At 36.1% G+C, this 15,860-nt stretch overlaps 1 protein-coding gene across 3 annotated transcripts in view; it reads left to right on the top strand.

The window, feature by feature from the left end:
• Window positions 1-15,860, top strand: part of Pka-R2 (cAMP-dependent protein kinase type II regulatory subunit) — a 145,837-nt gene that overhangs the window by 96,103 nt on the left and 33,874 nt on the right. Inside the window, exons 1-2 of one of the 3 annotated variants that reach the window (XM_081742297.1) lie at window positions 6,245-7,030; window positions 15,722-15,813. In XM_081742297.1, the coding sequence (XP_081598423.1) occupies window positions 6,796-7,030; window positions 15,722-15,813 (327 nt within the window). In that variant the 5' untranslated portion in view covers window positions 6,245-6,795. Of the gene's footprint in view, window positions 1-6,244; window positions 7,031-15,721; window positions 15,814-15,860 lie in introns of those variants that run through there. The other 2 variants (XM_081742298.1, XM_081742299.1) reach the window with 2 other exon arrangements.

Genomic DNA, 15,860 nt, shown 5'->3' with positions numbered 1-15,860 from the left:
GTGAGTCCATTAGACACATCTCGGAAAATAAATCAATTTCTGTAGTTTACTATAAGCATTATAGATGCCACCGTCAATATATGATCACTTTGTTTATTTAATACTATCCTCGAACAATAAACAAGCATCTCTGATGCATGTGGAAAGTTTATTAAGTAAAAAAATGCCTAAAATTCAAAATAGTCAGAAAAAACAAGTTGAGTTCAATGGACCCACCTCATCATTTTGTGTTATAAAATAAAGGCTTATCATTTTAAGGGTTAAAAGAAAACGTGTGTGAAAAATCATCTAGGTGAAAGTTATTTCTTTTGCTGCAGACTGGCAACACTGCGTTGACCTTTGTTTTCCATGTTATGTTTCTCTCTTGGTAATAGATGTTCATTTTACTCCGACCTGACTCACCCTCACCCTCGCAGTGTCAGTTGGCCCTCGTTCTCGTTCACCCTCACCCTCGTGCTGGAAACTTGCCCTCGCCCTCGCGAAGGGAGTGTTCCATCACCCTCGCCCTCGCAATGGGAATTGTCCATCGCCCTCGCCTTCGTGCTGAAAACTTATCCTCGCCCTCGCGCACCCTCATAATCGCGAAGGGAGTTGTCCATCACTCTCGCCTTCTCAGTGAAAGTTGGCTCTCGCCCTCGTTCACCTTCGCCCTCGCGAGGATGGTTGTCCATCGCGCTCGCTCGCCCTCACTCCCGTACTGAAAACTTCTCCTCGCCCTCGCGAAGGGAGTTATCCATCGCCCTCGCTCGCCCTCGCCCTCGCCCTCATATCATTGAGGGCGAGGTTATTTGAGGGTGAGGAAGCCCTCACGAGGGTCTCCTTCGCGAGTATCAGATCCTCAATTTTCCAGCCTGCTTGATGAATTATTTCCTTAGCATAAGTCCTAAACAAATAAAACTATACATGCCATCGTATTACTACGGATCACCTAAAATGGAACAAATCATTGACTACTCCACGCTTAATATTACCATAAATATGCTCAGATAAAATTTGAATAGAATTTCCTTTACATCTTTCGGTGCAAACTGCTGTTGCCCATGAGACGAGACGAGACCAGAAATAAGGTTTATCATCTCGTTTCATAAATTTTATAAGTCTCGTCTCGTCTCAATTCTCGGAAACTTCTTTATTGTCTCGATCCTCGACGACTCACTCCTCGTCTCGTTCTGTAGAAAATGTATTTCCTTATCTAGAAGTTCTCAGAATCCTTCTGCGTCATAAGAGTTGTAAGAAGGGTGTATCTAACAACATTTAAACAATATATATTATTGGAATATATTGTGATTTGAGTATCTTTAAAGGCTCATAAATGCTCTTCATTCGGATTGTACAATTACTTTTATCAATTTATGGATTTTACGTACGGATCATTTAGCACTAAAATAGTATTTTAGACCTAAGACTTGAGTGAACTAGTGTTGCTCATGAGATTCGAAAAAATTCCAAGAAATGCGTATTGGTTGGTGAGTAAGTAATATTGTCTATTGTCTAATAATAATAATAATAATAATAATAATAATAATAATAATAATAATAATAATAATAATAATAATAATAATAATAATAATAATAATAATAATAAAGAACGTGTCCGACCGAACTTTATTACTACTGCAAAAAAGAAAACTAATTAAGAAATTATCATATTTAATGTATTTTAGCAGGACAATATGTCTTCAAACACATACTTAAAAGTAGAGACTGCACCTGAGGGAAGTCATATAGTTGAAAATGTAAAGCTTTCTTGCTTCAAAGTAAGGGGGGAACAGATAATCTAATGAACTTTGAAGGTGCAGGGCCTGATTGGGAACACTATTGCGGGACCCCAGTTTCTCAACTAACTTGCATATATATTGTACATACTATATTGCCCCAAGACACACACACACACACGCACGCATATATATATATATATACTGATGTATGTATGTGTCTTTGAGCATATAAAACTTGGTTTTGGGTAGGAGAAGATAAAAAAAAAAAAAAAAAAAAAGAAATCGCACCGAGGTTATACCATCTGGTTGTTCATGGACGTATCATATAATTTAATATCTATTTTTACAACAGAAGTTGAAAACGTAAAGAAATAAACTAGTAGGCTATTCAATCAACCTTAGAACATATTGCTTGGTTCCAGAAACTTAATAAAAACTATTCATTTATTAATTAAGCGCGAGCTCGCACTGAAGCGAGCGCGAGCCCATTTGAAAGATATGAGCCTAAGCCCAAGCCCGAGTGAACGCGATCCCAGTGCAAAATGGCCATCTATGAACAGAAGTCATTCCGTCAAGTCTTTTTCCATCTGACTCACTTTTTATCTAAAAAGTCTCTAGCACAAGCAGGGCAATAATGAGGCACACTCGCTTCTAAAATAGCGCTATTTCTATCCGGAAACATTCATGAGAAACATGCAAATATTATATTCATTTGCATTATTATTTTTAATGTAAATTAACTCCACAAGTACACAAGAGAAATTGTCTACTGTAATTAAATAAAAGGAAGAATATGACCAATCTATAATCTTGCTATGACATCAACTTTTTATTTACGAGACATGGCAGATCTTATTTTAAATATTATATTCCTCTAAAAATGGTCGAACACCAAATTCAAAATAGTTGTTGTTAAGGAAGCTTGTCCTACTCCCTCGCGTGCCCTCGTTCTCCCGAAGAAAATTGTTCCTCGCCCTCGCGCACCCTCGCCATCGCAGTGGAAGTTGACCCTCGACTTCGTACACTCTCGCCCTCGCAGTGACAGTTTGTCCTCGCTCTCGTTCACCCTCGCCATCGCGAAGGGAGTTGTACATCCCCTCGTGTTGGAAATTTCTCCTCGCCCTCGCGCACCCTCGCCATCGCTGTCGAAACTTGTCCTCTCCCTCTCGCACGCTCGCCCTCGCAGTGACAGTTGCCCCTCGCCCTCGCAGTGACGTTCGGCCCTCGCCCTCGCGAAGGTAGTTGTCCATCGCCCTCGCTGTCGAAACTTGTCCTCGCCCTCGCGTCATTGTGGGCGAGGGAATTTCAAGCCGAGGATGCCCTCGAGAGGGCCACCCTCGCGAGGGTGAACATCTCTGCTCTTGGTAGCAGCTTTATGATTATGGTGCAAACCTGTGCTTTCTGTTTACGCTGTATACGTAATTGTTGGGTGAATTTTCATCCATGTTTCCATTCACGTGACTTTTTCTAGTGAGTCATTTGTGGAGAATATTGAGATACTATTTGCAAAAAATGCCCCTTAATCAAGACTTGTAGATATTTCCTCACCAGCTTCAAGATGAACAGTAAACAAGGTTTTCTGTTGATAAGCATTAGCATTTTTCTACAAACTATTTTTTCAACTTTTATACAGCTGTAAAATTTGATACCTCAGAAATATAATTATTATACAAAACTCTTTTAGATTTCTGTATTTAATTTTTCACCATTTTTCTTGATTCTATTAAGTAAAAATATATTCTTAATTATTTCATAAATACTGAAGCAATTATTTCAAAGTATACAGTAATAATGTAACATTTATGAGTCAAGGGTGAAAATTCACTCATGTTTCCTTTGGCGTACGTAAAAAAAATCCTTTTAAGAATTAAAGAAAAAATGAAAAATGGTTCCCAGAAGTACGTAGTAAAAACAGTTTTCAGATATAAAAGAAAGTATACATCCTTTTTTGCGTAATATATCAACGTTTCCAGTAAATGGTCAGGAAGTAGAGAAACAGCGAAAAACAATGTTAATAAAGCTTGTTTATGTTATTTTTTTCCACTTGGATAAAACTTGTCTTTAATACTTAGTTGCTTTATGGAGTTATGAACTTGGATTTTTATTATGATCTGCGGTTTGGTTGAGTAAACAACTGATAAAGACCGTGAGAGCTAGAAGAGAAACATAAACAATTACTGTACATGGGAAAGAGATCAGTGGCGGAGGTAGTCTCTCTCTCTCCCGCTCTAAACCCTTGACTGATTAAAACCTAGGCCAAACTGCTCAAGCTACAAATTTGAAATTTGGACAGTACATAGGATTTGTGACATAAAGTACCACCAAGGAAAATTTTTTGTATATTCAATATGTAATAGGGAAAAAAGGGGTAACAATTATAATATGATGTCCATCCCTCGAGATCCCTTAAGGTTGGAGACATGAATTTCATTTTATATTTAGAATTATCATTTAAGACAATTAAATAAATGTTTCGTTTTTTTTCTTTTTTACTTTTTAATACTTGACCTAGAAGGGAGGAAAACAGGTGGAGATAATTCACTAAGATGAGGATTTAACTTCAGTTGTCCGAGATGAGGATTTTGTCCGGGAAAGATACGTAAATCCGGAGACAGTCCTTGGTATGTCTGCTAATCTGGTAATAGGCATAAGACTTATTCTACGAAAGGGATAGGAGAGAAAACCATGAATTGTGAGCGTGCTAAAATTAGTTGTTCGGAAGTCAAATGATGTGGATTTTGTTAAGAGTCATCGCTATATTGTTTGTTTTTTAAGTTTTGTTGTTTGAACTCTACAACATAATCAGTTATTTTTAGTGATATGAACACTTACTCTCTCTCTCCCTCTTGGGAGTTTTTTTTTTTTTTTTTTAACTCATTAGATTCAAACCAAATATGTATATACATGTATATGGTTCTGGGACAGTTGTGACTTTCAATACTGTATACTTTTTGGTACTTTTTGATATTTCCCTTAGGAGGGATTTTTTGAACGAATGTTCCCTAATGATCTTTACAAAAAATTATTTAAAAATGGCGTGGGAGACCCGAGTTCAATTCCCGGCGAGAGTTCACGTGGTTCAGATTACACGTTAATCAGAGGTCCCGTCTCACATAGCCTCGCTGCTGAAAGAGACGTTAAACTCAAACTCAACTCATTTATTTAAAATATATTCCGCTATGTTGGTACAATGAGACAACTGATTATATGAACCACATAATTTTTCAATGTAAATTAACTACGAAGTTCAGAAAAAAAAATATTAACTATATTGCGTAATATCCAAGGACAGAGTTCTTACTCAATCAAAAATACAGTGTATGTATTAGCACTAATCAATGAAGAATTAAACAAAATAATTAATTACATATTTACACCGAAATAATGTAATATTATGAGGAAAATGCAAAAAGAACATAAATAAATAAAATACAATTACAGAAAGGAAGTCCCCGGTAAAAAAAAAAATCAGCAAACAAAAACGAAAGCAAAGTATAAATATAAATAAAACTTTAAAAAGCCAATAGCTCAGTTGTTCCCAATCTTTTTGGACTGACGACCCATTTTACTCAACACCCATTACATCCTCTCTTATTCCTCATCTGAATTATTCACCCTCTCCTCTTACCAAATATAATTTCAATTCCTGACCCTCATGTATGTACAACTAATTACCAAGAAATTCCTAGTATAAAATTTTACATAACATCAATCTTAATAAATACTATTATATTAGCCATATATTTATTACATTAATTGCTGTAGTAAAAATTACTTTACTATACCAAGGACCTCTTCGGCCTTCCAAAACATATGTCAACACCAATTCGCTTACATAATCCCCTTTTTAAAATTGCTAACAATGCCCTAGTTGATCTCCCTGCACCAATTAACATCTCATATTGATGAAACTTTGGGTCCCTTCTTGGCCTATGCTTAATTATTCAAATTGCTACTGGCTTATTCTTAGCAATACAGTACGTATCAAGAATTGAATTAGCTTTTAATAGAGTAATTCACATTTGTCGACTGGTACAATCTGTTTCAAAATTGATTTTAATTAAATGCTTCATAATTAAAAAAAAAAAAATCTCGTGAGACACCGGTTGGGAACCACTGCAATGACTCATCGGAGTGAAGAATAAAAAAAGAAAAAATAGTGGAAATGGCAACACAATTAAGATCTGCACCAAAATAAAAGTTTTTCCCTTTCAAAAAAGTATTTGGATTTTGAATGAACATATTAAGAAACAAATTGTCTGTGGCGCCAACTGGAATACTAAATTAAATTAAATCGATCTGTTTTCTTGGGGTTTTCCATTGACGAAAGTATTTTTGCTTTTCCTCGATGTGTGTGTGAGATATCAATTAAAAGTTTAGCTTAGAGGAAAGAAAGAATGATAAGCTCCTTCTACATTCAATTTAATTGACATCACACTGTCACATAATCAGCGATAACTCACTTTCATCGACCTGTATCGATGCCCAACAGGTGCCGTCAATTCATTGAACCATTGAACTTTCCTGCTTGAACCTGTGTTACGACGAGTATATTATCCATTCCATATAGTCTCGAATTGTGTTTTATAATGGTATAAAACTAATGTCAAATTAGATTGTATTTCATTTCTTCCTCTCTTTCCACCTGAACATCAATAGAAAATAAAAGTAACATGCTATGTAACAAGGAACTACTTTTCCGAGCGGCTGAATCCTGTGCCTAGTACGAGCTCAGACGCCATCTTTAGCAGCAGACGAATTTGAACAGAATGAAATAGCTGCTGGTAGTGGGCGACCTAATGGCGAAGATTGGTGCTTGCTTGAAGTTGGAGGTTGGAAATAGAGTGTGAAGTGATGCAATTCAGCAGATCAAGTATAAACCAGTGGGAATGATAGTAGGACGAACCTGGCCTGTTGTGTGTGATTTGAAATCATTTACTTGCTGAAAACCATAGTTGGAAAAGCATTGTCGGCAAGATAAGGCTCGTGAATTATCACGGACCAGAGTGTTGTGTGTTTAAATGTTTACATTTTTCAGACATTACTCAACGCAAGTGTAGTGAATGCATAATAAAATATGAGTCAGGGTAATCTGTCACGATATACTGTTCCCGATGAGTTACGTGATATGTTGCTGGAATTCACCATAAGTTACTTATTGGAGCAGCCTCCCGACATTGTAGACTATGCTGTCGAATTCTTCACTAAACTTCGTGAAACTAGGGGAGGTGTAAAAATTACGCGTGAAGATACCTCAGCAACGTCACCTACTGAATCCGTGCTCTCTGCGGAAGAAGGTGAGGCGGGGGAGGGTGAGTGGATAAGTCCCCATGCGAGTGATGATTCCAGACACGACCTACAATCCACTTATACCTTGTAGTGTTTATTTTATATAGCGAATTATAAACATTTCGTTTTTCTCACGACGTAATGCTGCCTAGGTTAAAATTTATACTAGTACAAGGCTTGCTTTGCTGTATAATTCCTTGCATGCTTTTCTTTTTTGTATTATCCTTGCACTTGTAGAGGCAGTGTTACCATATTAGAAGTTTGAAAGGAGCATTTAGCTAGTGGATACAAATAAGTAGATGTTAATTATCTTTTGCATGGAAAATAGTGGCACTATTATAAACATTGCTTAGTTCCATTACTTTTGAATTAGATTTCAATGTTACAATCTCTCCTTAGTTTGTGCTAAATTTATTTATGCACGTATATTCATTCGGTAAAATAAACATGCTTGAATTCATAATTATTCTAAAAGGCTTATAGATCAATATCTAAGTAGCCTATACTAAACTTTTACGTGTGCAGTTACCAGAAGTACATGTTTTCTGGGGTACGTAGTCTGTGGCAAAACGATCATCTCTAGTGTGAAGGAATCTTTGTTTGATATGTTGTGATTGTAGTATTGTTCCACCAAGGTCATTTAGAAAGTTAGATTCTCTGTGGTTAATGATATTTTTCTTGTCTGTTGCCTGCAGGTAATGATGGCGTATAGTTTGATATGTGGTGGTTCATTTGCTACAGGTTAGAGTGCGTCATTATGAAAAATGTCATCATTTCCCAATCTCATGAGGGGCAACTAGAAATATATCAAATTTTACAAGCATTAGCGTGTTTCGGTTAGGTTCGGTTCATTATAACAGTTTAAATTCACTAGTAACGTTAGAACAAAATATTATAAAAGTACTTGAACCTTTCCTAATATTCTGCTTGTAAATGCTGACAACTGAAATCATGAAAATTTCTCACCTACGAAGTCGTAACTGTTTTAATTTTGATTTAAACAAGTTGATATGGTGTCATACGAAGAACGACTAGTATGTTTTCAGAACATCGATAAAAATCGCATCAAATAGAGCGTTTATTTTTGACCTTTTTACAACTTTGTTAGAAATGACACCCTGTCTCTCCATGGCTTAAGAACTGTTCTTAAGGTCCATTGTCGTAGTTAAGCTTTGTCCTGGAAAGTAAAAAGTAACAGCTTTGGAGGGTCGTGTGCTGACCGTACATTACCTAGTTAAAAGTCATTTGGTCTGCCATGGCCCTTCGTGGCTATAATGTTTTCCAGGTGGATTAAAATGATAAAGGTAATGTACTTAATTGTACCACAGTTGCTGAGTAGCAGACACTATTTCAAGGACTACGGGGTATATGTAGAAGGTATAGTTCGTTATCGCTTTAATGGGGAAATATAAAGACAACAGAATACGAATACATTGAAATCGATGTTTCTTTTCTCGGTCCTTGTGTGTAATCCACTGGACTATTTCATGGGATCTCCTAATGGCAGGGACTAGAAAATACACGTTGTTTAGAGCTGTCATTGTACAGGAATGAAGTGTAAATTTTGTGCATTTTTCACACACACACACACACACACAAAAAAAAAAAAAAAAAAAAAAAAAAAAACAATGCAAGAGACTATAGCACAAAATAGTGATGCTCGAACAAATATCAATCTTAATATATATATGCCTAGCCTCGTGCCAGAACATGCCGTGATGTGCGATGTGATCGCAGAAAATTTGCCGCGTCTGTCCAGAAAAGTTGCCAACAGAAAAGTATAAAAACATGCCTGCTATGTGTAGATATCTTGAATGCACGGACGACTCGCATAAATAAGTTTGACTTTTTTTTTTTTTTTTTTTAACCTCGCGTAAAGCGTATTTTTAACAATCACAAGTGTTTCTTCTGCAGAAAATTTTTGAAAATTCCTGTAGAAAATTTAAATACCTGATAATTAAGTATTTATCCACTGTTAGTCTCTAAAAGCAAGTGAGTGGCTAGGGCTCTCTGAACATCACCTAATAAAGCTGTTACGAAGTGGTATGTATTATTCGCGCTTACTTCTGAATCGATTCGGTTTGAGAAACCTCATGATTCGGTATCTCTATATTTTGTGGATGAACGACTTGACTTACCCTTTGTATAATCCAAGCAGTAGTTTGCAGTTAAACATACTTATTAAGTCTATCGTCCTGAAAATGATCATAAAAAAAAATAAAAAGCTTAACATAATAGAATGGTTTTCGTTCTTCTTCGGTGGAACGAAAGATTCAATTAGTACAGATTCAGACCTGTCGTGTCAGAAATTGACTTTTTTTTTTTTTCTGTAGAGTGGAATTTATACAGAAAGCAAGTAACCATCTTGGAAATATCTTTACACTATACTCATATAAATCTTTACAATTCCTCTTCTAGGAAAAGACCTGCTTTTATCTTGTTAAAATACTTTGCCCAGTTGCAACTAAATCTTTCCACTAATTACATTGCGATAACTTAGGAATAACGAATTACTGGGATTTCCACTTAAAGTGGGTTACTTTTTTTCTCTGTTGCTTTACGTCCTTAATTTGTGTAGTGATCAATTGATTGTGTTTAATAGTTGTACGGTAAGTAAAACACCAATATCACTAATGACCGTACAGCTGAGAATTTCTCCCGTAAACTCTAGACTGTAATTGGAAGTAGGTATACATAAAAGAAGAGAAAAAGGAATGGGGAAGCTCACGCTTGAAATTACTGAATTGGAGTCTTCTTATAAAACTTCGAAAATTCGGGGCTTACCATAAATTAAGGTGTGTATTGATTTCTGGAGGGGGAAGAGGCTTCGGAAAGAAATTGAGTGAAATAAAGATAGCTATATTAAGGGACTTCTTCTCTCAAATCTGAAGAGAATAGGTGTTTCATAATCTGGAAAATCAACATAACGTTTGAGCCTGTCCAGAAAATGTAGCATCTAATCTGATTGCTGTATTAATCTTATTTTATAGAAGTTATTTGTCATGTATCAGATTCTTAGGTCAAGGCACATTCTTGCAATCACATGATCTCAAACTGTCATTAGATTTATGGATTTACACTTCCAATTCTAAATTAAGCATTTGTGTGCAACTAAGAGGTAAGAGTATTCGTCTTGGTAAACTTATTCTTTGTGTTCCACGTGTATACTGTGAAAGCTGATGGACATCGTATATTATAAGGATTAAACCCGGGATTGCGCTTACTGCTTTGCTTCTCACGAACCCCTTGTACTTCATAATAAGAATTATTCATTTCAGTCACACAATAGCTTAATTGTATCGTAGCTGGGGGTTTCGTCCTGAATCGTGACGAGCATACAAGGTACTAGTTAACAGCCTTTCGCTTCAGTTCACTTGGTTTTATCGAACAGTGAACAAATAGGCTCAGGCGCGATGGCAACGATTTGTACCGAAGATTTCCATGGTAACATTGCTTCTTCTGCTGTTTTAAAACATTGCCTACAGTGGATACCTTAGGGTGAAAACATTTCCACACACATGTATTCGTGGTTTCTCGTGTGTTGTGGTGAACGTGTTCATTTTCTGTTAAAGTTTAGTTCCTCTTCAGCACCGAGGCTGTATGAGAGTAGGTCTACAGTTTTAGGTGGAATCCGAACTAGCGTAATGAGCTTAATTTCATTACTCTCCAACCGGGAATCAGATCCTGGAGTATGCGCACCAAAGGCATGTTAATTTTCATTACTGACGTAATTATTGCATACTTTTTGTGTGTTTCGTTAAATGAGTGATAAATTGTTGGATGTAATTGGACCAAGATTTGGAATCCAGAATAATTCTTCTCTTGCAGGAATTACATTTTGGAGTGGACTGGATTTCTGGTGAATCTGATAACAGTATCATAAGTCTGTGTTGTTGTGAAGTCAGTGTAATAATATCCCCTATCTTGCTTGCTTGTGAATACATCGCGTGTATTTTGGACAACGTACCATAATTTTCTTCAATACATTCACAGTTACAAAAGTGTGATTTGAAAAAAGGCAAATGGTTTTTGTGCATGTTTCTGAAATAGTACTTACGTCATTCCACCTTTCGTATGTAGTAGGACCTGTGAAGTAAATTACTAGGCTTATAACATTACTGGAAATCATCAACCAGGTTTCGTCTCAGAGTGACTCGTATTGGAAATTGAACTTCTAACTTTCTGAGCATGAGTCAAGTACCTTCATCTCAGTTTTCCTTCAAATTACTTGAACTATGTTCTGAAATTCGACACAGCTTCGCATCAAAAGTGTGATACGTTAAAAGTGTGGATTTTGAAGTTGACTTAACACTAGTACGGATCGTGTGAACTAACTCTACAGCATGTGGAACCCGGAGGTTAAATGCCGCATTCACAAAAGCTCTCCATTGATTTCTGCACTGAATCCAGTTATTTTGTATTATTTTTCTGCGAGAATCATCTTAATATTATCCTCTCATCTGCAGCAGGTCTTTTTTCCGATTGGGTTTTCAGTTAACATTTTGATAGCGTTTCTTCTTTCTTCCATCCTGAGCCTAATGACCCTAAAATGTGAGATAAATGGTATAAATTAGGCAGTTCCTCGTTATGTAGTTTCCGCCATTCCCCACTTGGGGCCGAATATTCGCCTCAGGATTTTATTCTGAACTTTGCGTTCTTCCCTGAAAGTAAGCGACCATGTTTCGCAACTGTACAGCACAACAGGCATAATTATCGTTTGATATGTATCTAAACTTCGAATTAGGGAATATGTGAAACAATTTTGATACATGTATATAACTCCCCAGAAAGGATTAAGTGATTTTCAGTATTCTTGTCTTGCAGGATCGTCTTATCCTTGGAAGGCATGCTTAGATATATTAAAAGTATAATATATTGCATGTTCTGTACCGAATGTTATATATATATAATATGTGTGTGTGGATGGTCATTTACAATATCGTTTAGGTTTATGTTCTGCTTAGAGTTAAACTTGCCTGTGCTTTCTCAGTTAATCAGTGTACCATGATATTTTAATATTGCGATGAAATTTGCATGTGAGTGTACAGCTATAAAATGCTTTTTCTTACCAAATGTGTAACACTTAAAATTAATGTGGGGACTTTTCCGCTAATGTTTATATTATTATTCTACTCTAGTATTATTCGAGTGTATTTCTGTGTATATGTAATACATATAGGCGTAAAGAAAAAACATATGTATTCTACACTATTATCAACGTTGAATGAGCTATCTGTTTGAGTTTTATCGTATGTCTTAGAGTATCTTTACACAAGGTGTTTTTTCGTGTCAGATATTCTAGGGACGTATTTTCTGTCAACGAGAAATTACGTAAAAGAATCTGTATTACTCTAAAGTGTTCGTACTATTTCATGAAAGTATTTAACATTTATTGCAATAAACTTCAGTAAAGAGAGATTATATCCACGCCTATTTACATCGAACCTTTTGATAAATGAGAGCTGCGAAAAGGATTTTGTACATCCTTCTGCAAGTTTCCTCAGTGAGGACATAACTTTGTTACATTTTGTTACTCCAAATAACAGTGCTCTAATTTTGATGTGACTAAGAACATTAAGAGGATTATATTGGTGGACAACATTTCATTCGATAGTTTTCTCAATTTCTTTCTTTCTTTTTACATTTTTGTTTCACCAAGCGTGTCATAAGATATTAATCATCTTACCTTTGACGTACTTTAGCGTACCTTTAGGTATAACTTGAGACGTTAAAGATCTCATTTTTACTTATATTGTACAAGATTAACTGTAGATTCTAAAGATTTATGTACTGGTATTTAGTAGTGCAATTGATCATCAGAATTGCAGTTTTTTTAATGTTACTACTAATGGGACATTAATGTAAAGATCATTATTTCGATTGATTTGTTCCGGAGAAGTGTGGGAAATTGATAGGAAGTGAATTATTCAAAATAGTTCTTTAATTAAATAAACTCTTGAGGGACAACTTTTGAAGGTTTCTGTCGACTTTTTGTTAGTATCAGCGCTCCTTGTAGTTTTTAACGTACATTTTCCTCGTGTAACAGAGTAATTATCACACTCTATATTCTCGTGTTATTTAATGCAAAAACCAGAAACAATGCAATAAAAGATCATGTACACATTAGGTAGTTAATAACTGTCTCTGGTAAGACATTAGTTGAATGAACGTAGATTAAAGTGAGTACTAAACACTTCTCGATAAAATTGGATAATAATAATGAGTAAACTAAAAAAAGGTTGATTGTTGTTCATAATAAAACATGTAGACTTTTGCGTAATTAGATATTTTGAGTTCAGTCTTTGGTCTGATAGATTTATCGTTCATCCCTTTATTTATATTAAATGGAATGTTACCATGGTAGATACACCTAAGCCCCTTTCTGGAAACCATAGTGGCTCAATGCGAGAGCGCTCCCCTATAGTGCGATAGGTCCTTGTTTCGACCCCAGACTGTGCGAGTTTAGGTGGACGATATTGTGTTCGTATGTTTTTTTTTTTTTTTTCGAGGTCCTCTCATATTTTATTCCACCAATTTCTTCATAATCATTCACTGTCATTAATCATCCGTCTCCTTCAGCCTAAAGAATATAATCGTGGTACGTTAGATTCCGAATTATCTTTTTGTAATTTGTACGCAGAGAAAGTTTTAAAAAATTGAAATCTTACGAATAAGGGATATGTTAGGTTGGCTAAAAAGTATTGAGCCTTTTGCGCGCGTGATGATGTCATCGTTATCGTCCGATATCGCAGGGTATATGAGTCATAACGGGTCAGGCGTAACGTCATTTGACAGGTGACAATTGAAGATATTCAAAAAGCATTGCCTTGGATTTTGAGTTTAGCGTCCCTTTCAGCAGCGAGACTATATGCGACGGGACCTACTGATTAACGTGGAATCCGAACAACATGAGTTCCCGCCGCGAATTGAACCCAGGTCTCCCACGCCAAAGGTGCGTACGCTAACCGCTTAGCCACGTGGAAGCTCTCAAAAAGTGTTTGAATTCTCATAATCAAACATAAGGTATTGCGCGGTGAAGATTAGTGAAATTCCCGCAATACCGTGCTACATTTTACAATTTTATTTCGATAAAGACGCAGGCCTGTGAAAAATTTGTCCAGTTTATGAGCAAGATACGTTATCAAAAGCAACAGTCAAAAGATGGTTGAGTCCGTTTCGTTCTGGAAATGTCGCTGTTTAAGATGCTTCTCGCACTGGGCGACCAGCCACAGAAAATTGGATAATTTCTATCTGCGAATCCCTGAAACGTAATGAACTCGAGCCATTTCTGAAGCAATTATTTAAAAATGATTAAAATTGGATAACCGATGACAGTGATATTCGAAAAATATCGTCGTTGAAACGAGAAGCTCCATAGTTTGTGGAAGTGCCCACACTGATGCCCAGAAAGATTATGTTGTACGTTTGGTGGGATTGGAAGGACATCTTCATCACGATTTACTGCCGCCGGACAGAACGATAGACTCGGATCTGTACTGTCTACAATTAGCGTGAGCATTTAGCAATTCAAAAGAAACAGCCGGAACTGGGGAACAAAAAGAATGTCATATTCGACGCTTACAACGCCAGACCGCATACATTTTGAACGACCGTCAGTAATTGAGAGAACTTGGCTGGGTGGTTTTACTGCATCTACCGTATAGCCCGAACTTGGCATTGTCAGGCTATTATTTGTTTCGGTCCCTGCAGAACTTCCTGAATAGAGTTAAGTTTGTTTCAGAATAGACTTGTGAAACCAAGTGTCACAATTTTTTTGGACCAGAAATCATAGAAATTCTATGACGGCGAGATTATGGTATTGGCGGGAAAATGGCAGGTTATCGAACAAAATGATACATATGTGCTTTCTTAATGTTAGTTTCATATAACAATAAATACATTCTCTATTTTGACATCCAAAAGGACAATACTTTTTAGACAACTTGATATTTGTTTCCAAGTAACTTTGAAAGGTTACTGATAAAACCTGGTTTGGTTAGACTCAAAAGCGTTGGTGTGGTAATTGCTGTATTTTGAGACAGGGGATAATAGTTGTAGAGGTTCACGAATATAAATCTGATTACTCTCTATGAAATTCACGACGCTTTTCTCAGGATTTTATAATCATTTCACTCTTCACCTTATCATAAAAGAGTACTTGCAGTGTGTTAAGAAACTTAGCTATGTTGATGCAGCTTTTTGTCATTTGTAACTACTTTTTAACACGACCATTATATTACAGTTAACTCACAAATACCGATTATTGTCCGAGAATTACTTGATTCAGAACTTGCGTTTACAGCACACATTCAATTCAGAACTTGCGTTTACAGCACACATTCGATAACACGAAGATGTGTAGGGAAGAAAAAAAAATATTCAAATAACATGTATTAGAGAAGTTTCCTGCATAGTCAAGAAGTGGAAAAATACTGATGGGAAGTCTTTACCTAATGAACTTTAGTTACTGTATATATTAGCAACTATTGTAACATTAGTTGTTGCCAGAATAATTAAGCTGGGTAGAGCCGTACAGCTATTGACGTTACAGTATGATAGATAGGTGCTGTATTTGATTCTGTTTCGGATCTATCTTTTCGTATGCTCTTATAAACGTAGATCTTGTGTGCTATGGCATTGTAATTTAATTACAGTACTTGTAATACACACACGGACACAAAAATCTTACATGATATTTTCTTTCGTACTTTCAGAACCTCCTGTTGCTCGATTTACAACTAGAAGAAAATCTGTGTTTGCAGAGACATATGATCCAGAAGAAGATGAGGAAGAAGAGGGAACAAAGGTATTACTCTTGAATAATGACTTGATTGATGCTATAGGGTACATAAC

This window comes from Thermobia domestica, chromosome 16 (genome assembly GCF_964235325.1).
Source record: "Thermobia domestica chromosome 16, izTheDome1.hap1.1, whole genome shotgun sequence".
NCBI lineage: Eukaryota > Metazoa > Arthropoda > Insecta > Zygentoma > Lepismatidae > Thermobia > Thermobia domestica.
This window is presented reverse-complemented; position numbering and strand designations above follow the sequence as displayed.